This window comes from Cebus imitator, unplaced genomic scaffold, assembly GCF_001604975.1.
Source record: "Cebus imitator isolate Cc_AM_T3 unplaced genomic scaffold, Cebus_imitator-1.0 Scaffold57, whole genome shotgun sequence".
In the NCBI taxonomy this organism is placed as follows: domain Eukaryota; kingdom Metazoa; phylum Chordata; class Mammalia; order Primates; family Cebidae; genus Cebus; species Cebus imitator.
This window is the reverse complement of record NW_016107372.1, coordinates 1704646-1727366: the sequence shown is the minus strand read 5'-3', so window position 1 is coordinate 1727366 and position 22721 is coordinate 1704646. Positions and strand designations below refer to the sequence as shown.

Here is a 22721-nt window from a genome sequence, read left to right as displayed (position 1 = left end):
ATGTCTTCCTAATCTAATCAGAATCTCCTTTCTAGAATTTGGCTTTTGCCTGGCTCTTGTCTAAGTCTGATAATAACCGCAGGCTGTATGCAAGTCAGCAGAAGAATATGAAACTCAGGACAAAAGTAAGCTGTTAACTACTGCTATGTTATTAATAACGGGCACATTAAATAAAAATGCACTTTAAATAATAGAGAGTAGGCCGGGCACAGTGGCTCACGCCTGTAAATCTCAGCACTTTGGGAGGCCAAGGCGGGTAGATCACGAGGTCAAGAGATCGAGACCATCCTGGCCAACACGGTGAAACCCCGGCTCTACTAAAAATACAAAAAAAAAAAATTGGCTGGGTGTGGTGGCACACGCCTGTGGTCCCAGCTACTTCAGAGGCTGAGGTCGAAGAATTGCTTGGACCTAGGAGGCGGAGGTTGCAGTGAGTCGAGATTGCGTCACTGCACTACAGCCTGGTGACAGAGCAAGACTCCGTCTCAAAATAATAATAATAATAATAAGAGTAAAGTAGATCTTCAATAGAAACATCAGACTGGAAATATGATAAATTTTTCTATAACAGGTTTCATAAATACATTTTGATCACTAATGGTTTCTTATAATTCTATACCATCAAAATCTACTCACTTTGAAATTATTGCAGAAAGTTTTTAAAATTAGCTGACTTTTAGGCCAGGGTGCAGTGGCTTATGCCTGTAATCTCGGCACTCCGGAAGGCTCAGGTGGGTAGGTCACGAGGTCAGGAGTTCAAGACCAGCCTGACCAACATGGTGAAACCCCATCTCTACTAAAACTACAAAAATTAGCTGGGCATGGCAGTGCGCTTCTGTAATACCAGCTACTCAGGAGGCTGAAGCAGGAGAACTGCTTGAACCTGGGAGGCGGAGGTTGTAGCGAGCCAAGATTGTACCACTGTTCTCCAGCCTGGGTAGCAGAGCAAGAGTCCATCTCAAAAAATAATAATAATTGGCTAACTTTTAAAAGAAGGCAGATTAGCAAAATATATTTTGAAGACAAACTAGTTATAAAATTATTTAAAGCATATTAAAATATTACTAAAATATTTTTAAATCAAACTATATCATTACATTACCTTACTGGTTTTATATTTATGCTATATAAATTTGCAAGAATGTCTATCTACTGAAGCTAAACAGCAGAGATAGCAACACCTTTCTAATGCACGTTAAAAATTGTTATGTAACACTCTTCTTTCTGAGATACTCAGGAGACTTTTACCAAGAAACACAGAATGACCTTTGTCTCAGAGCTGTTTTGATGAGATAGAGCGGGCGGGCAACAATGCTTCAGGAAGTCTATCAATAAAGTAGCTGTTTCACTAGATCTTCTGCCAGACCTAGTGCCTCACCATGAACTTGTTCACTGGCCTACCAACAGTTGACGAAGCAGCACAATAATAAGGTCTTCCTGTTTAAGCTTCCTCACTAAATGCATTATATCATTTCCTGAGTGTATTCCATGAACCACTGCTGGCTCCCAAAGTAATAATAGTTGGTCAAATTAATTTTCAAGATACTGGGTTAAGAAGTTACTGCAAGGCTGGGCGCGGTGGCTCAAGCCTGTAATCCCAGCACTTTGGGAGGCCGAGGCGGGTGGATCACGAGGTCAAGAGATCGAGACCATCCTGGTCAACATGGCGAAACCCCGTCTCTACTAAAAATACAAAATATTAGCTGGGTATGGTGGTGCATGCCTGTAATCCCAGCTACTCAGGAGGCTGAGGCAGGAGAATTGCCTGAACCCAGGAGGCGGAAGTTGCGGTGAGCCGAGGTCGCGCCATTGCACTCCAGTCTGGGCAACAACAGCGAAACTCCGTCTCAAAAAAAAAAAAAAAAAAAAAAAAAAGAAGTTACTGCAAGTCTTCCCACAGCTTTCAATATGTTCCTGCTTATCTAGAATCTCCTTGAATAATACTTGAACATGGGGAATGGTTTTTCACAAAGTATCTTGAAAATACTGTTGTTCCTACAATTTTTTAAACATTTCCTTTACTTTTCCTACTGACCGATTATGTCTTAGAATAAGTCTTTACCTGAGGAAACACGTCACATTTAAATTCATAGGTTCAATTCTTAGAAACTGGAATAAAGCAAAGGATATCCGAAATAACCTACCCAATATGAAATTTCTCACAATGGCCTACTCTATTTTTAATATAATTTATAGACTTTTATTCCCCTAAGATAATCAGAAGCCCACCTCTCAACTTCCACCCACCCACTGAATCAAATTCTAGCCTCTGGATTAATGTTAAAACAAAAAACCATGATGCACACAAAAGCCCTTTAAATACATGACCTGGCTGGGGGAGGTGGGCAGATCGCCTGAGGTCAGGAGTTTGAGACCAGCCTGGCCAACATGACAAAACGTTGTCTCTATTAAAAATACAAAAATTAGCCAGGCATTGTGGCAGGCACCTGTGAATCCCAGCTACTTGAGAGGCTGAGACACAAGAATCACCTGAACCCAGGAGAAGCAGGTTGCAGTGAGCTGAGATCACACCACCACACTCCAGACTGGGTGACAAAAGTGACACTCTGACTCAAAAATAATAATAAAATACATACATGCAAACATGAACATAACTCTTAATTCATCATTACATGGTACATTCTAACACACTGCTGTATTCTATGGCACTTTAGATTTTCAAAGTTGTTTTCACGTATAATCTTTCATTTATGCTTCACAACGAGGAATCTTATTGTCCAAATAAATTAGGAATAAAGTTGGTATCATAACTACAGCTAAATGATTTGCTCAACCTCACAAAACTATAATAATCTTTACTTTTTAAAGCAATGTACATGTATTAATATCGACATTTTTGTTTGCATTTATGTTGATTTATCCATTTATACAGGTTACATGTTTCTTTATATATAAAATTATGCAATTTTATTTGTGTATATATATTCCTACTTTTGACTTTCTTATATAAATTTAAGGGGTACAAGTGCAGTTTTGTTATATGAATATGTTGCTTAGTGACGAAGTCTGAGCTTTCAGTGTTAACTATCATCCAAATAATGTATATTACAGCCATGACGTAATTTCTCATCCTTCATCGCCTTCCCAGTCTCCAACGTCTATTACGCCACACTCTATGTCCATGTGTATACATTATTTAGTTTCAACTTACAAATAAGAACATGTGGGATTTGATTTTCAAGAGATTAAAAAAACTTTAAATCTGGTGTTCCAAATCTAATAGCTAGCTCCCTTAAAATTGATTAATGGCCAGGACTTACTGATCCCTCATTCTCAATATGCTGCTTTGAATGTTTTCTGCCATAAGACAATCACCTTCAGTTATACACCTTAAATTTTGTGATGCATCCTGTGCCCTAAGTATTATGCTAAGTCTTCTCACATTTTCATTTATTTCTCAAATAGCTATTATGCCTGTTTTACAAAGAAAAAGTTACAAACTTTCCCACAGTTACCAGCTGAAAAAAAATGGCAGAACCAGGATTTGAATCCCACATTTTTGGCTCTACTCCTCAAAATACCATTACTTGAAATCCAGAGACAATCATAAAATACCACATTTTGCCACTGTATCCTTAAGATATCTGCCAATTAATTCTATTGTAAACTTTTTTCTGAAGTGACACATTTAATCATGCCTACAATGCACAGGGCCTTGTTTTGACTTCAAGAAACCTTCCCAGACTTAACTTGCCCAATCTGCTTGTCCCTATGCACTGTGTTCTCAAGACCAATTTCTGGGATCAGATAGCCTGGGTTTAACTCGGTTCTATCACTTCTTAGTTCTGTGACCTTAGGTAACTTGAGTAATAAGAGTTTCCTAACCTGTAAGCAGGGAATAAAAATACTTGTCACACAAAGGCTGGGCCCAGTGGCTCATACCTGTAATCCCAGCTCTCTGGGAGGTTGAGGGGGTGGATCACTTGAGGTCAGGCATACAAGGCCAAAATGGTGAAGCCCCATCTCTACTAAAAACACAAAAAATTAGCCAGGCGTGGTGGTACGTGCCTATAATCCCAGTTACTTGGGAGGCTGAGATAGCAGAATCACTTGAACCCAGCAGCTGGAGGTCGCAGTGAGCCAAGATCACGCCCCTGCACTCCAGCCTGGGTGACAAAGAAAGACTCCATCTTAAAGGAAAAATAATAAAAACTTGCCATACAAGACCGAGGAGGAACAAAGAAGATGATTCACTTAAGGTTGTTCAGAACAACTGTCATGCATTTATAGCACAGTAAATATATGCTAATTTGTTTTGAAATGTTTTCATTTATTTGAAAAGCAGCAAATATAAACTGAGTGATATGGTATAAATCCCTGGGTCCACATAGTATTCATCTCTAAATTTAATCAATACTATCAATGAAGGATCAAAAAAAATTTCATTTCCACTGGAGTCTTAGTATCTCCAAATGGCCCAATCATGTTACAACAGTAAAACACAGAAACATGAGTTAGGAAAGAAAAGAAAACGCTTCATTCAAGATCACACACACACCCCCATCTTCAAATCTTAACTCTGCCAAGTACGAGGTATGTTATTCAGATAAGTTATTCCATCTCCTTGGAACAAATTTTCTTGATAACTATCCTAGGCTGGGTGTGATGGCTCATACCTGTAATCCCAGCACTTGGGGACGCCGAGGCAGGCAGATCACGTGAGGTCAGGAGTTTGAGACTAGCCTGCTAATGGTGAAACCTTGTCTCTACTAAAAACACAAAAATTAGCTAGGCGTGGTGGCATGCACTTGTAATCCCAGCTACTCAGGAGGCTGAGGCAGGAGAATCGCTTGAACCTGGAAGGGCGGAGGTTGCAGTGAACTAAGATGGCACCACTGCACTCCAGCCTGGGCAATAGAGCAAGACTCTGTCTCAGGAAAAAAAAAAAAAAAAAAAAAAAAATCTATCCTAAAGCACCATTATTTTGAAAAGATAATGTAACTGCATATGTAAAATACCTGGTACTTATTCTATGCTAAACAAAGGCTGGTTCCATTCTCTTGTTTCAACGGCTTAGGCTATGATGAGAGATCAGAACTGGGACAGCAGCAGTGAAAATGGAAAAAAAGTGACATAATAGTGACAACAGAACACACAAATACTGTGAAAGTGAATGAAATAATGGTGAAATAAGTTTTAAAATACTAAATCAGTTTGTGACTATGTGCTGAGCAGGCTTAAAGGAATTATCTGGATTGGTTTTATCAAATCAGTGGCACAGTGACACTGCCTGACCTCACTGATTAGTCACTGGTAGAGTTGGGTTTTCTTTTAAAAATCATGTTAACAAACTATGTAAGAAAAGAAAGCTGATGTCTACAAAGGACCAAGGCCATGACACTCAAGTACGATCTGCTATTGCCTGGCCCTAGAACCCTCCTATATAACTCATTTAAGAGATGAGTTCTTCAAGTGAGGCAGACTGGAAGGCAGAAATTGAAGTGAATCCTATGCAACTTGCTTTAAACACAACCTGGCCCATTACATTGCTACTACAATGGACAGACTGACAAACACAAGACACAGGGCGGAGAGGCGGTATAAAAGCTGACCTAAATAACTCCAATTATCAATAAATCCTTGGAAGGACAAATAGTTGGTTGTCCTTTTAACTTGGACTTTTATTTCCTTCTGACTTCAAGACACTGATCTAGCCTATCTTAATCTTTTAAACTTAAAACATTTTATACAGATGTACTGCATATTTGAAACACCAAAACAGAACAAAGTTCAATCTAAAAGATGTTACTTCACAATAACCTACCATACAGTTTAAACATGATATTTTTTATACGGTATCTACCATTAATAGTATTCTTGTCATTTTAGGTAATATCTGAATCAGTTTTAGATTGCAGGGTTAAATTAAACAGAGCTAACAGCTCTGATTCAATATTAGGTTAGGCTGACTCAATATTAGCTATACTTTGACAAGAATGCTAGTAGACACTATATATAATCTTCTTAAACCAGGAAAACATTATAGCCCTACCCAAATGTTGATCTGAAATCAGAGAAGAAAAGATGCTTTAAAGCAAACTTCCTAATTAGATGTTAAATAAATTAAATGCCTTTAAAAATTGTAGGTAAGTGCTTTATTATCCTATTTGTCCTTTATAGATTTCTCAAATAGAAACAAGGAAAGAAGGCTGGGCACAGTGGTTCACGCCTATAATCCCAACAACTTGGGAGGCTGAGGCAGGTGGATCACTTGAGGTCAGGAGTTTCGAACCAGCCTGGCCAACATGGTGAAATCACCTTCTATTAAAAATACAAAAATTAGCTTGGTGTGGTGGCACACAATTGTAATCCCAGCTATTGAGGAGGCTGAGACAGGAGAATTGCTTGAACCTGGGAGGTGGAGGTTGCAGTGAGCCAAGATTGTTCCACTACTCCATCCTGAGCAACAGAGTGAGACTCTGTCAAGGAAAGAGGGAAGAAAGGGGAGGAAAGGTTGAAAGGGTGAGGGTAAGGGAAAAGAAAAGATAAAAGAACAGAACAAAAAAGAAAAACAAAACATTAGCATTCCCCAGATGAGCAGTTGGCTCCTTGAAGAAGTCTTCTGGTAAAGAGAAAGGGAGAAGAGTTCCTAGATCTCCAAAACTGACTCATGAAGGAATGTACAGAATGCTATGTTTCTTCCACCTAGTTTCTGTTTCTTTCCTTGAATGTATTCACAAAACATAAATTCTATCTACTCCACTGTAAACTTTGAGAGCAATATTCTTTCTCACTCACTTAGGACCCATAATAGTATATAAAGCATAGTGAAACATAAGTGGTATTCAACTTTAGACAAAACTCCTTAAAGACCATGAGATAGCACATATTAATAAAGTTTAATTTATATTAAGGTATATTTATTTTAATAATTCGGTATATCTATACATCAAGAACATATAATATAAAAAATATATATATTTGGCCAGCCATGGTAGCTCACACCTGTAATCGCAACACTTTGGGAGGCCAAGATGAGCAGATCACTTGAGGTCAGAAGTTGTTGAGCAACCTGGCCAACATAGTGAAAAAGCATCTCCACTAAAAACACAAAAATTAGCCAGGCATGGTGTGCACACCTGCAATCCCAGCTACCTGTGAGGCTGAGGCAGGAGGATTGCCTGAGCCCAGGAGGCAGAGGTTGCAGTGAGCCAAGACTGTCACCCAGGCTGGAGTGCAGTAACACAGAGTGAGACTCCGTCTAAAAAATATACACATATTTGATTTCTGATCACGGCAACTCATAACTAAAAAGAACAACTTCTAACTAAATGATAATTTTGTATGTGGTATAGAAGAAAATCCAGCTTTATGTCCCATCCTGATATTAGGAAGTCAGTGAAGTAGCAGATGCCACAAGGACCAAGAAAGACACAGACACTAAAATATGACGGTTTTGTAATAATAAAAGGCAGTATTCCTTACCTGTCTCCATAAAACTAAATGTAGTAGCAGTTATTACATGCTGTTATGTATTTAATTATAGGGACAGTAATAAATCTAATATTATCTAAGACTTTGGGGGAAAAGCCCTTAACTTTAAAGCATATTTGCTTTGACAAACCAAGAGAAACTTTCTTTAATTAAAGAAAAAGACCTTTTGTAAACTTACTTGCTAATTTGGCCTGTAATCCAGAAGGTCCAGGTTTTGATGTCTCTGACTTAGAAGACCCTGGAAGAGACAGTTTTGTTTTAGGAAGGCTAACTTTAGGGCTGAAACGAGCAGCCCAATCAAATTTTGAAGAGCCACCAGTTTTACTCTGTTCCTTCTCCCTGCTACTTCTTCTAGGACTGGGACTGGACGCTGAACGGGAACGCCTGGCCTTGTTCTGATCTTTTCCTTGTTTCACTCTGGCACCTGGCGGTACAGTGGAGGAGGCTGAGGCTACAGCAGAAGACGAGGAGGAAGTAGAGGCAGCAGAAGAGGAATCGGTGATGGTGCTACACCCAGCTTTGGCTGAGGTGGCTGATTTTGAAGCCAGCTTGGTAGGTTTTGCAGATCTCTCTTCTGCACCAGTTGATTCAGACCCAGAGCCACTCTTTACACAAGAACTCTCTGTCCTTTTTCTTTTCTGACTCCGTGAACCGCCAGTGGCCCCACTCTTTCTGGTATGAGCCTTGCTTGTTGATGGTGATTGTGCAGATTTCAGTTGTTGCTCCTGGTCTAAATGTCTCTTCTTTGACTTACTATGTGGCTTATTTGTTTCTGAGGGAGATTCAGTATGCTGAAGTGCTTTTGGTTTTTTTGCAGAGCTAGGAGAATTGGTCCTGTTGTAGTCTGGACTAGCACTGCGTTTCACTCCTCGAGAATGGTCTTTCTTAGGCACCTGCCCCGTTTTTTGTCTTTCTGAAGTATTGGCTCTGTCTGGATCCTCTGGTTGTGGAACTATGACAGCAGATGATGAACTGCAGCTTCTAAGAGGTCAGATAAGAAAATAGTTAATATCGGCCTGTCATAATTATAACTGTTATATTTAATGCTTAAATATGTTCCTAATAAGTCCAGTATTAAACATAGGTTTTCAGATGGTTCAAATCTGTAAAATGAAACGAAAGAACCAAACAAAAGCAGGTGTGACTTTGGATAGTAAAGTATTTGATTAGAAAATAAGGGTGTTCTTTAGCCCACAGATTACTGACACTAACACTCCTTATCACAAAACAAGAATTAAGATTACAAGAAAAAGAATACTTAATTGTTCAGAACCAGAGGAAGCCAGAATAATAGTGCCCTATTCACAAGCACAACTGCTTTGACAAAGCTTAGAAGAAATAAGCATTAACATACGCACTTTCAAAATGAAGGTCAAAGACTTTTTTATTGTAGTACTATCAAATCTTCCCGGTTAACACTGCTTTCCAAAGACTCTTATCAATTAGATGTTAAGAATCACCGACTAAACCTAAACTTTATTGTCAGAACCATTTGCTCTGACAATAAAAACTAAAAAAACTTAAAAATAAAAAAGATAGCCATAATGGTTTGTTAAGCAAAGGGGGAATCTTACAGCTCTCTAAACAAAAATCTCATTGTATCATTGACAAACACATTGTCTAGGGTATACTGCACAGATCACTGCAAAGATGATAAAGTGTCAATCCTAAAAGTTACTCAGAGAATAATAAAAGTACGTATCATAATATTTTGGCATAACCTCAAGTTTTAACATTATGCAATGATTCGAATGCAAATAATTCTGCCTTGAAAATGTATAAGCAACATGAAGATTTACCTTTTAGAAAGGTGTCCCCTTGACAGTTCAGAAGTAGTATTAGACTGCACTTTGGGTGCCTTAGAATTAGATTTTCTACTCTCAGGAGGGCTATATCCCTTATGTTTTGCCTGCCCTAAATGTAACCTGTCAGCAGAAAATCAAAACAGAAATCTATCAGGAAACTGAGATGCAAATACAATACTGAAAGTGAAATATTTTTATTTATTTCTTAAAGCTTCCCACAATTCATTACTGACCCTACCCTTTCCCCAAATATTTATAAATTATATTTATTATTCTATCAAATAATCTGGCAAAAGAAATTGCCTCTTAGAACCAACCCCCTCAATACCAAAGAGCTTATTATCACCAGTAGTCATAAATGCACAGTGTTAATACATTTTTCAGCAATTTTAGTGCAGACATTCAAATACGCTACATTTTAACAAAAAGCAAATTTAGTCTTTAGATCTAAACACAACTTTTAATACATAATGTGACTGTAATGGGTTTGGAAGTTTATGCAAAAGACAATTGATGATTCCCACACTGATACTGATTTCCAGTTTGTACATTAAAATTCAGGTGAACACAGTAAATGCAGAGACAAATGAACCAATTATCAAACTGACTTTACAAAGAAAATCATTTCAAGCACTAAACAGTAAATAAACCTACATGAAATCAATATAGTGATACCTGTAAAACTTTAAAGTACTTGTCAATACAAAGAACACAAAAGAGTCCTGAAGAAATACAGCATTTACCAAAAAAGTTCCAAAAAACATTCAAATAATTTCATGATTGATATGGTACATCATATTTACAATAAATCAAATCCTTATGCCAGCACTGTTCTAAAAGCAAATTTGAGGAACATGAAGAAATTTTTCAGTTAGATTTTTTTTTTTAAACCTCTGGGAATGGTTATATGAGATTTACATAAGCAATAAAAAATAAGCATATGTAAATATATATCCAGAAAACTGCTGTTATGCAGATGAGATATTAATGTAATAAATGTAATTTATATAAGTCATAGCTGATACCAACATTCCACATAAGAGCGTATACTAATGAAAACTTAGAAAAAAGTTTCATTAATATCAAATTTACTTGTTAAAAAAAGTTTAAGACATTCATTCCAAACACCATCGCAAAAGAACTTAGAAATGAGTCACTGAAAAACTCACAAAGTAATTCTAACTCAATCTGTAAGGATGCCATAAATTTCTTAAGACATCGTACAAGTACAACCATCTGTTCCAAAAGAGGACCTAAGGTTTCTCTTTTCTGTATCATTTCTTCTTCCATCTTTCTAGAATTCATTAAAAGAGTCTTAAAAGAAGGTAAGAAATTAGCTTCCCAAGAAAGGAAGAAGCTCTGAATCCCTCATATCGTTTTTATTTTTAAGGTTCTAATCTGAAAGTAATAGGGCTTCTTTTTTTTTTGAGACGGAGTTTCGCTCTTGTTACCCAGGCTGGAGTGCAATGGCGCGACCTCGGCTCACCGCAACCTCCGCCTCCTGGGTTCAGGCAATTCTCCTGCCTNCTTTTTTGTAGTTTTTAGTAGAGACGGGGTTTCACCATGTTGACCAGGATGGTCTCGATCTCTTGACCTCGTGATCCACCCGCCTCGGCCTCCCCAAGTGCTGGGATTACAGGCTTGAGCCACCGCGCCCGGCCAAGTAATAGTACTTTTTACTACAGATGAATTTCTTTAAAAACTCTAGGTTAGCCTTTCCAGTGTATTAGTCTTCACTTTCAGTAATGAAAGGACACATATATTTCAAGAAGCATATTTTCTCAAGTTGTAGCTAAGCTGAACCTGGTAAGACTTTTTATACACTGTGATTTTTTTTTTTTTTTTTTGGTTTTTGAGACAGGGTCTCACTCTGTTGCCCAGGCTGGAGTGCAGTGTTGCCATCTCAGCTCACCGCAACCTCTGCTTCCCGGGATCAAGTGATTCTCCTGCCTTGTACACACTGTGATTTAATTTTAATTTTTCCTAGATATTCTCCCACTGCAGACTAAAATTTTGCTTTAACCAATGAGTTTCTTATTAAAGATTTAATTTCTAAGAGTTGCTTTTGTTTTTGTTACATTTCTAATAACAGATCTCAGAGTTCAACTCTTTTCTCTTCAGAAATGAGACTATTTTTCAAATTGTTCTATAGTTATTCTAAAAAGAGAAGTATAACATCCTGGTTTTGGGATATGGAATTTAACAGCTACAGGAAATATAAATTATGCCATTCAGGTTCTCTACATTCTTATTTTCTTAAAGATTGGTACAGACTGGTGTTTTAATTAAATCACATTTTCTACTTCGTTTCATTTCAAAATTTAAAATACACCTTGTTGTGTTCTTTGATTATTAAAAAACTCATTTTGAAAGAAAACTACATATATTCAAAGCTAGACAACTTTGTGAAAAATAAATGTCCAAAACAATTAAAAATTCAGATTCATTCCATTTGTCATCAGAAACTGGCCCATATGAAACTAAATGTGAGGGCTGAGGCAGCAGCCCTCATCTTTTTAACTTAAATAAATTGTTCTGTTGACTTTTACACAACTTACATTAGATCCATCTAATTCTACTGTGTTATTTCTCATGCCCTTACTAATACCTTCAATGAACTTCAGAACTTAGCAGGTAAACTCTCTATATTATACCACAAAAAACTAAACAGCATCCAAATCATTTAGAAAACCAAGGCTCACAAAGCTGGCTTAAATTCAACAACGCCTTACCTGGCACGGTGGCTTATGCCTATAATCCCAGCACTCTGGGAGGCCAAGGCGGGTGAATCACGAGGTCAGGAGTTCAAGACCAGCCTGGCCAAGATGGTGAAACCCTGTCTCCACTAAAAATGCAAAAATTAGCTAGGAGTGGTGGCATGTGCCTATAATCCCCCGCTACTCAGGAGGCTGAGGCAGAGAATTGCTTGAACGCAGAAGGTGGAAGTTGCGGTGAGCTGAGATCACACCACTGTACTCCACCATGGGCAACAGAGCGAGACTCCATCTCAAAGAAAAAAATTCAACAATGCCCACACTAATCTTTCCTAAAATTATTTTAAAGTGTGATATTCTCACTGAGGACTGTTTAAAAAATGTATTTTTAAAAATCGTAAAATATTCATCTTTAACTGTCCCTTCTGCCTGTTTAGCCCATCGAACTTAATACATTTTCTGTAAAGGAGAGTAAACATTTTCAGCTTCCTGGGAAATACTGTATGTCAAAAAAACAGGTACAGAGAGTTCTTAAACAAACGAGTATGGCTAGGCTCCAGTCAAAATTTTATTTACAAAAACAGGCAGTGAGCCAGATTCAGCCCATGTGCTATAGTTTTCAACCCTGGCTAACAAGGAATAGACAACCAGATGGTACCATGAAGTGACAATATGGGGCCTCCCAAAATGGAGCTCTATTATGTCCACTTATAAATTATTAATGCTCAAAATACTGCAAAGTAAATCTCCGTAAAATAATGATGTCCAATCTGGAGTAGCCAATTAGAACATCACAGGTAAAGGAGGCTTGGAGGCCTCCTTTTAGCTCATTTTACCACCTCTCTAATTTAGCAAGCCTTAATGCTCAACTTCAGTTTTTATTAAAAGCATAATCTTTTTAAAACCTAGTAAAATTTATATCCACTATAAATAAAATTTGTAGAATAGTATAGTAAAATTCATAACAAACTCTTTTAAACAGCACTAGAATGAGGTCATTTAGTAAATTATAGCCCAAAGATTTGGGGGAGAGAGAGTGTGTGTCTGCGTGTGTGCATACTCACACATGTTGTCAGGAGCTTCTATAACAACATATGGGTATTCCTAAAAAAAAAAAAACCTCACGTTTCTGCAAAATTACTCACTAAAAATAACAGGGCTAATATGTTAAATATAAGATTAGGTTCAGAGCACACAAACCTATCTTATTTTGTAATGAGCATCCTAGCAAAAACATCAATTTTAATAAAAAAAAAATCAAATCTCCAATAAAATTTGCACCAATAAATTCACTTTGGAGTCTTATTTTTGTATTTTCTCCTTTAAGTGTAACTTTTTAAAAGACATTTTAAGAAAAGCTTCAAAAAATTAAAAACGTAATTCTCAGGTAGACTTTCCTGTTTGTTAATCATCTTTATAAACACAGGAGTAAATGGTTTTGAACTTCCTGAGACTGTTTTTGACAGTACAAAGTATGGTTTTAGAAACCACTGGATAGCTATTTCTTTCACTCAATTATTTCTGCCAGATCTGCTTTTTTTTTTTTGTGGTAATGTCTTCATATATATTACCAATCCTTCCATTTTAATTCAAAGGTCTTTCCCCATTTTCAGTTTATATATTAGCGTTGTGGGAAAAACTGCTTATGAACCAACACTACTTCCACGTTATATTGATATCATTTCCCTATTTATCAAGTGTGTATGGGCCAATTCACATTAAAGAAACCAACATTGCAACAGAACAGACTATAATCAACTCTGGATTACCTACTTTCAGGATAATCTTGAAGCCTCAAATGCCTCCGAGTGTTAACTTTTAGGCACATAGTATTGACTGTACCCTTCCATGTACATTCATACTGCTATTTAGTCAAATACTTTATAGTAGTCCACAGAATTAAAAACCATCTCTAATCCAGAGGAGATGTGAGAGACACCTAAACTTTGTATCAAGAGCACAATGTTGGGCCAGGTGTGGTGGCTCGTGCTTGTAATCCCAGCACTTTGGGAGGTCAAAAGCGGGTGGGTTGCTTGAGCTCGGTTCAAGTCCAGCCTGGGCAACATGACAAAACCCTGTCTCCAAAAAAATACAAATATTAGCCAGGTGTAGTGGTACACACACCTGTATTCCTGGCTACTCGGGAGACTGGGGTGGAGAAGATCACTTGAGCCTGGCAGGTCAAAGCCGCAGTGAGCTATGGTTGCACCACTGCACTCCAGCCTGAGCAACAGAGTGAGATCCTCCCTCAGTAAAATAAAAGAAAAAGAGCACACTACCATCTTAATGTTAGGAAAAATGAAGAGGCTAGTTTTAAGTAGCTAGTTAATTCCTCTTATAGGTGGTAAAATGCCTGAATTTAATTTTTATGCTAGATATATTCACAGCTTATATATTTGATATACTCACAACTTACATGATATGCATACATATAATGTACATGCACATTATCATTTCTGTTTGGTAACACATGCATGTAATATTACATAATATACATGTATATTAACATTACATAATATACATGCATGTACTACCAAATATAAATGGATCATGGGTTTAATTATATCTCCAAATTTGTTTGTGTATGTGTATACATATTTTTATGCTTTTCTACTTTAAATACACAATTATAACATTATAGTTTTGTCTTCTAAAAATCAGGTATTTTCTTTCAAATGCTTAAGAGCCACTGATTTTCAGTAATTAATGGTGGAAAGTTAACTTTAAATTAAAAACTCACTAATGTTCCCTGTATACTGTTTTTCTATGTCTATCACAAAAAGAAGCTTGATTAGTCTGACCAATGTTCCCATCTTTAGAAACACTAGCCCAAATGAGTCTATAATTTAGAATAATGCAGTATTTCTAAACAGCAAAACTACTGCCCCTAGGAAGTATTCTGGAAACATACACTGGGAAGCAGGGTTGCTATTCGTATTTGGCAGGTATGGATTAGAGGTAAAGACAGGCAATATCCAGAACAAAACGACCCAAGGAAGAACTGTCCCGGGCCCCATATTATTTCAAAAGGTCTTGGTATTAAGACCTTATAAATAAAAACCTGAAAATGTGGCAGTGACACAGGTGAAAAACGTGCTTGCAATTTCTCAGATTCATTTTGCACAGTTCTTACATATTAAATTTTCCAGGAATGCATGTGAGTCAATAAATGATTATACTATTTTTTTGCAGCTTTATCAAGAGTCAGGCACAATTTTTAATGCCGACGATGAAAATGCGGCTTATAAGTCTATTGTTGTAGTTGTCACATTCAGTGACTCCAAATAGAGATGCACTATAATTTTGTGTCTGTATTTGTCCAAAAAAGTGTCCAAACATTTGCCTATTGAGATGTTATTTTTGTTATCAACTATTTTCTCTTTTGTTTATCTTTGTAAAATGCTAATATATTATATCAATATTTCTAAACTGTGTGTATACAGGCATTTTATTTATTTCTTCATTTATTTGATGACATTAAAAGAGCATAATAAGACATTTATATGATACACATTATAGACAGGGAGGACTGCGTCTGATAGAGTCGAGAACCATTGTACTACGCCACTCATTTCAAAAGATGTTAGGTTTGCCACTGACAAATATATGCAAGTCACAATGGGGCATTTAATAGGTGTAACATATAATCTAGTTCCTGTCCGCAATGAGGTCAGAGTCTCATAAAACAAAGTAATCTCCATAGACGTTTCCAACAAATACTTTTAGCAGGAGAATGTAAGCTTTATAGGTCACACTATTTAAACCTGGCCCTGAAGGATGAAAAGCTGAGGAAAAGCTTTCAAGTCAAAAGCAGAATATGGGCAAAGGTAAGAGGCAGGAAATTATAAAACCCACACAGCAACTGGAAAATGATATAAATTGTCCTGAACATGGAGATACATCAGAAAATAAGGATGAAAGGATGCTAAGTTCACCACTATGCAACTCATTCATGTAACCAAAAACTACCTGTACCCAGAAAGCTACTGAAATAAAAAAGTATATAAACACAGTTTTTTTTTTTCTTAACTATGTGTTTATACACTTTAAAGGAAAACAAAACAAAAAAAAAGGATAGGCTAGGGCCAGAAAGGGAAGGTTTCTAAATGCCTGTGGAAGGGCCTAGTAGATTTCTGTCCTTCATAATGGTTTACAGTTAAGAGACTGACAGGTTTAGAAGCAGTGAAGCAAAAGGAATGGATGTTTACATCCAACCATCTGGCTCTATCATGCTTATGTTACTATGGAAGAGAAAAGAAGGCAGAAGGATTGAATGGATCAAAACTGTGGGAAAAGGACCCCCAAAAGGGTACCTTACAGCTTAACTTGCTTTTGCTTCCACATTTCAGAAAGTAGTTAGCTAGGAGAGTTGGGGGATGGGTAGGTAGAAACACTGAGGTAATTAAAAGGTGACTCGAGAGAGCTTACTACTGAGTATCTCATGAACTATACACTGACTTTCATAAATACCTAGGTAAAAATTTCAGATGACCACTGGATAAAGATTAAGGTGCTAATTATGTAATAAGCATTACATTAAGCTTACATTATCTAACCTGATCCTCCAATGATACCCAAGGCAGGTATTATTCCCAATCTAAGGATGTAGGAAGTGAGGTTTGCCATACATGGCCTCTAGGCAGGAAAGGTAAATTTGAGCCCAGGGATTAAGCTCCCTAAATCTGCAACCCCACAGCTGTAACTAGGGACTCAGTGGTCAAAGTTAAAGGTCTATTAAGTTTTTCCTACCCATGCCTGTATTTCTGTCCCTAACTGTATACAGAACTATATATATATATATATATATATGTATATATTTTTTTTGGAGACAGAGTCTCACTAGGTCACCCAGGTTAAGAGTGCAGTGGTGTGATCTCGGCTCACTGCAAACTCTGCCTCCTAGGTTGAAGCAATTCTCCTGCCTCAGCTGCCTGAGTAGCTGAGACTAGATACCTGCCACCATGCTAGGCTAATTTTTATATTTTTGGTAGAGACACGGTTTGACTATGCTGGACAGGCTGGTCTCAAACTCCTGACTTCAAGTGATCCTCCCACCTCAACCTCCAAAAGGGCTGGGATTACAGGTGTGAGCCACTGCGCCCAGCCAAAAAAAATGTCTGAAGACTTTAGCGATAGTATATGAGAAAAATGGAGGAAAACACCACTGCTAAATCTTCTAAAAAGGAGCCCTCTGCTTTCTTTTACTCTCTGTATTACGGCCTTCCAAATGTGATACAAAAGCTTGCTGTTCAGTTCAGTGTATGTATTTTTAAATGACACTGAACCCTTTTAGGAGGGCATTCCAAGACTGGGAAAGCTTTTTAAAAGTGGTTTGGAATATCAGAAGAATGAAAGCAAATCCCCGGTGAAGGATACGAGATAATAATCTATGGTAGCTGACAACTTCTTATGGGTTTCCAGTATGCTTATGATGCGACTTTGACTCAGTTCCAAACTTGATTAAAACAAGTCATACTGTGAAGAAAATTACTAATATAAAACATATAAGCTATTGCTTTGTAGGCTCAGGAAAAAATTTAATACAGGTACTATTAAGATTCAAATGTTTCTAATTTCCAGCTACAGAAAACTACCCTCTGCTTTTCCTTAGACCAAGGCAACCATGCCAGTGTTGAACATAGCACCATAAATCTTGTCTCCTGACCCCAAAGCCTGATGGGACAGGCTAGTTTCAGAATTACCAATGCAGCAGGCACACGTCTCCACAGCTAAAACTCCAAGCTGCCTGATTATAGCAGTAAGATTTACTATTACTGTAAAGAGCAAGTTACAAATTGCTCAGTCAAGTTACCCAGCACATTCTAGTATAAATACATTTATTTATTTTTTTATTTATTTGTGAGTGAGTGAGTGAGTGAGTGAATGAGACAGGGTCTCTAATCCAGGCTGGAGTACAGTGGCATAATCTTGGCTCACTGCAGCCTCAACTTCCCAAGCTCAGGTGATCCTCCCACCTTACCCTCCCAAGTAGTTTGGACTACAGACATGTACTACCACACCTGGCTAATTTACTGTATTTTCAGTAAAGACAGGGTTTTGCCATTTTGCCCAGGCTGGTCTTGAACGCCTGGGCTCAAACAGTCTGTCTGCTTTAGCCTCTCCAAAGTACTGAGATTACAGGCATGAGACACCATGCCCAACTAATTCTAGTATAAATATTCTTTAAAAGTGGCTGAAATTCAGTCATTTAGAAGCATTAAACTATTTTCACATCATATCATGTTTCCCCATAACATTCTCCTCCTCCCAAACAAGAAGCAGTTTGAACTTGCTTCTGACTGAACAAAGGAGAGGATAAAAAAGAGACAGGAAAGAAGAAAAAATTAAAGAATATAAAAGGAAGGCACTCACACTGGTTAAATAGAATAAAGAAAACACACAGGGCCAGTGGCTAAGTTTCACTAAGCAGGCTTTAGGGAAACAAACTATCATAAAGATGCAAATAAGAATGCAAAGTAACGTATAAACATCCTTTAATAGCTACATCTCAAGAATATTCTATTTTTCCTTTTTCCAGATGCAAGGTAGGATGGTACTTGTCCAACCACTTGGAAGCACAGACAGCCATGTGACTTGTTTCAGCCAAGGCAATGTGAATAGAAATGAATCACTGCTAGGGGGAAGTTTTGGAGAGCCACATAACCATATTCTCTTGCTTGGCAACACATCAAGGCATCTGAATATCTGAATGTGTAGACAAGGAGCAGAGCTTGCTGCTGATCCAAGACAGACAACTTTTTTAGTGGCTAGATTATAATTACTAATCTAGGAGATGTTTTTTTCCTATAGCATAATCTAGCCCACTTTGCTACATAGCCGATTTTAACAATGCCCTATTTCAACCCTTCCTTACTCCAATCATGTTTTTATCATTTCCGTAAAAAAGAAAGTCACATTACTGTGTCTAGAAATTCCAAGGAAACAAATATCCTCTTCTCACACTAGTGATTGTTGAACACCTACTGCTTAGCAGAAAATTAACACATGACACACAAAAACTTGAAATAAAACTCAAGCTGTAAAAGGAATTAATGAGTCCACATGCCAAAGACAAATATAATTGACATATACCACACCTGCTTTGCAACTGTTGCTTCAGCCTCAGAGCCCAGATCAATGAGGTCATCTCTAGAAATGTTTTTCATCTGACTCTAATAACCTGTATCCCCATTTCCCCTACTAGGCTGGATTGCTTTTTGGGTTCTTTCCCTAGTAGGGAAAGAAAAACCCCACCCTACCTTCATTTCTATAACTACTATAGAGCATGGTGCTTACTAACATGATGTTTTCTACATGTGAATGAATACAATCTTATACTGACACTGTATTGCCGCAGAATTCTAAAATCCAAAAGAGGCATTTTAAACTAACACATGCATTATCTCCAGAATCGGAACAACAGTGGAATAATCAATCCTAGGAAAGGCTAAGCATCAACACAACTTTAAAGAACTACTAAGGAATTTAAACTTATCAGAACATTAAATACACGCATACTCTTTGCTCTTCTCTACCTGTCCATCTTTCTCTATAAGGCATGGACACAGCAGTTGGCAACTTCAGATTCACATCTTCCCATCTTTGTCGGCAGAAAGTAAAAAGCTAAAGCTTCTAACTTTTCTCATCTTGATCATGTGACCACACCAGGCTTATTGCTGTGCTCAGAAAGAGGAAGTACTGTAGATTCCCCTAGCTTTTGCAAAAGGTTAAGGAATAGCTAACAGGAGCCAGGCACAGTGGCTCATGCCTGTAATCCCAGCATTTTGGGAGGCTGAGACGGGTGAATCACCTGAAGTCAGGAATTCGAGACCAGCCTGGCCAACAGAGTGAAACCCCGTCTCTACTAAAAATACAAAAAAATTAACGGATGTGGTGGCGGGTGCCTGTAATCCCAGCTACTAGGGAGGCTGAGGCAGGAGAATTGTTTGAACCCAGAAGGCAGAGGTTGCAGTGAGCCAAGATCGTGCCTCTGCACTCCAGCCTAGCCAACAAGAGCCGTCCAAAAAAAAAAAAAGGGAAAAACTAACAGGATCAGAGTAAAACTATATTAGAACAGAGTAACTAGCAATCAAAATGCATGGAAAACCATTCCACAAGACTGCTGTTTTAAGGAGAGGTGCTGTGCAGAACAAAAACCATGGTTTATTATTTATTGCCACCTCCATGAAAATGGTGTTATGTTTTCAATAATTCAGAATTAAAGAGGACTTGATCTAGCTTAAGATGATGAGAGGCCTAAAAGTTAAGTCTTAAGAAAAGGCACAGGGAGAGAAATAAACATGTGTACAAAGAGATGGTGAGATCTGTCTGGACAGAAATGACATGGTAGGGAGAAGCCAGTGACATAAGTAAGGACGGATGAACAGAGAGAAGGCAGCCAGACAGACACTGAGTCTGTAGTTCCTGGGGATCTCCAAAATATTAAAATATTTTGGGATTTGCATAGGATTTCTAAGACTAGAAAAGAGTGCAAACTACACTGAAATGGAAACTTCTGAATGGATCTTGAAAGACTGGCAGAATTTCAGTAAGATAAGGTCTAGAATAAAGAGGTGAAGCATTTTAAAAGGAAAATGGCATGATCAAAATTACTAAAGAAGGAAATTGCAAGATATTTTAAGTAAATGGTAATTATTTTATTAAGACTAGAGTAAAAACTACTAAGTTTTAGTCTCTGAAACCAGTAGATATGAATTAAGTTTGGCATGTTACCTTTTTTTTTTTTTTTTTTTTTTTTTTTTTTTTTTTTTTTTTTTTTTTTTTTTTTTTTTTTTTTTTTTTTTTTTTTTTTTTTTTTTTTTTTTTTTTTTTTTGCAGTATTATACTTCTTTCAAAAATCATGAAAAGGAAAGTTAAGTTGACTAGTATACTGACAGCTTGTCCTGAGTTTGACTTCATTATTCTTGAGTGTGGCTTCATTACTTCACTAAAAACTTCCCAATCTGGCTAGGCATGATAGCTCACTCCTGTAATCCAAGCATTACGGGATCCTACCGCTGAGGCCGGAGGATCACTTGAGCTCAGCCTGGCCAATGTGGTGGAACGCTGTCTCTACTAAAAATACATTTGGCAGGTGTGGTGGTGCACACCTGTAGTCCTAGATACTTGGGAGGCTGAGGCAGGAGGATCACCTGAATCCAAGAGGAGGAAGTTGCAGTGAGCCAAGATCACATCACTGCACGTCAGCCTGGACAACAGAGCAAGACAGTGTCTCCCCTCCCCCAGAAAAAAGAAAGAAAGAAAACATCCTAATCCAAACACAAGTATGGTTTTCTCCTAATTTTCTTTACAACATTAGAAAATTTTAAAATAGTAGTAATATGGTTTAGATGTTTGTCCTATCCAAATCTCATGCTGAAATGCTGGAGATGGGGCCTGATGGGAGGTGTTTGAATCACTGGGGTGGATGGATCCCTCATGAATGGCTTAATGCCAATCCCTTTGGTGGTGAATGAATTCCTGCTCTGAGTTCACTTGAGATCTGGTTGTTTAAAACTGTGTCTGCCCCCCTCCTCACCCTCTGCTCCCACTCTTGCCATGTGATATGCTGGCTTTGCTTTCTGCCATGGTTTTAAGCTCCCTGAGGCTCTCACCAGAAGCAGATGCCAGCACCACACTTTTTGTACACCCTGCAGAACCATAAAGCAATTAGACCCCTTTTCTTTATAAATTACTCAGTCTCAGGTATTCCTTTATAGCAATGTGGAACCCTAATACAATTTGAAATTAGAAAATATAAAAACAAAGTATAAGTAAAATCAATAATCCTAGTATAATCAACTTATAAATTATATGCAAATGAAAGTAGTCTTATAGAAGACAATTTTTTAGAGGAGTAAATTAACCTAGCTTAAAGTAGTACTAGAACAAGTTCACAATGATAATGTTCAGGTGCAGCATCATTTGCTATGGGAAAAACCTGAAACCAAAACATGATGAAAGAGGAGTGATTATATATAATTGATATATCCACATAACAGAAAAGTGTACAGCTATTAAAAATGATAATAGTTTTATTGACAGATATGGACATATTTAAAAAATGCCTACATTAAGGCCAGGTACAGTGACACATGCCTATAATGCCAGCAGTTTGGCAGGCCAAAGCAAGAGGACTGCTTCAGGCCAGGAGCGCTGCTTCAGGTCAGGCGCTTGAGATCAGTCTGGGCAACATAGTGAGGCCCCCATCTCTATTTTAAAAAAAGAAGAGTCTGGGTGCAGTGGCTCATGCCTGTAATCCCAGCACTTTGGGAAGCCAAGAAAGATCACTTGAGACCAGGAATTCGATACCGGCCTGGCAAATATAGCGAAACCCTCTCTCTACTAAAAATACAAAAATTAGCCAGGTGTGGTGGTGGGCAGCTGTGGTCCCAGCTATTCAGAAGGTTGAAGCAGGAGAATTGCTTGAACCTGGGAGGCAGAGGTTGTAGTGAGCCAAGATCCCACCACTGCACTCCAGCCTGGGCGACAGAGTGACACTGTCTCCAAAAAAAGAAAGATAAAATTACCTATGATACCACTTAGTGAAGATAGCAAGTCACATTATAGTATGTAAAGTGATTCTATCCTTAAAAAGAAAGAAATGAACCAAAATACAAATACAAAGCAGTAAAAAATGTCCTTACTCAAAAATCTTCCTGTCTTTTTTTTTTTCTTTTTTTTTTTTTGAGACGGAGTTTCACTCATGTTACCCAGGCTGGAGTGCAATGGCGCGATCTCGGCTCAC

The 22721-nt window shown here is 37.7% G+C and overlaps 1 protein-coding gene across 1 annotated transcript in view; it reads right to left on the bottom strand.

Moving 5' to 3' along the window:
• Nucleotides 1-22721, bottom strand: part of TRIP12 (thyroid hormone receptor interactor 12) — a 164640-nt gene that overhangs the window by 89103 nt on the left and 52816 nt on the right. The window contains exons 3-5 of the mRNA XM_037738767.1: nt 9255-9380; nt 7781-8436; nt 7634-7693 (exon numbers count right to left, since the gene is read on the bottom strand). Of these exons, the coding sequence (XP_037594695.1) occupies nt 7634-7693; nt 7781-8436; nt 9255-9380 (842 nt within the window). The remainder of the gene's footprint in view (nt 1-7633; nt 7694-7780; nt 8437-9254; nt 9381-22721) is intronic.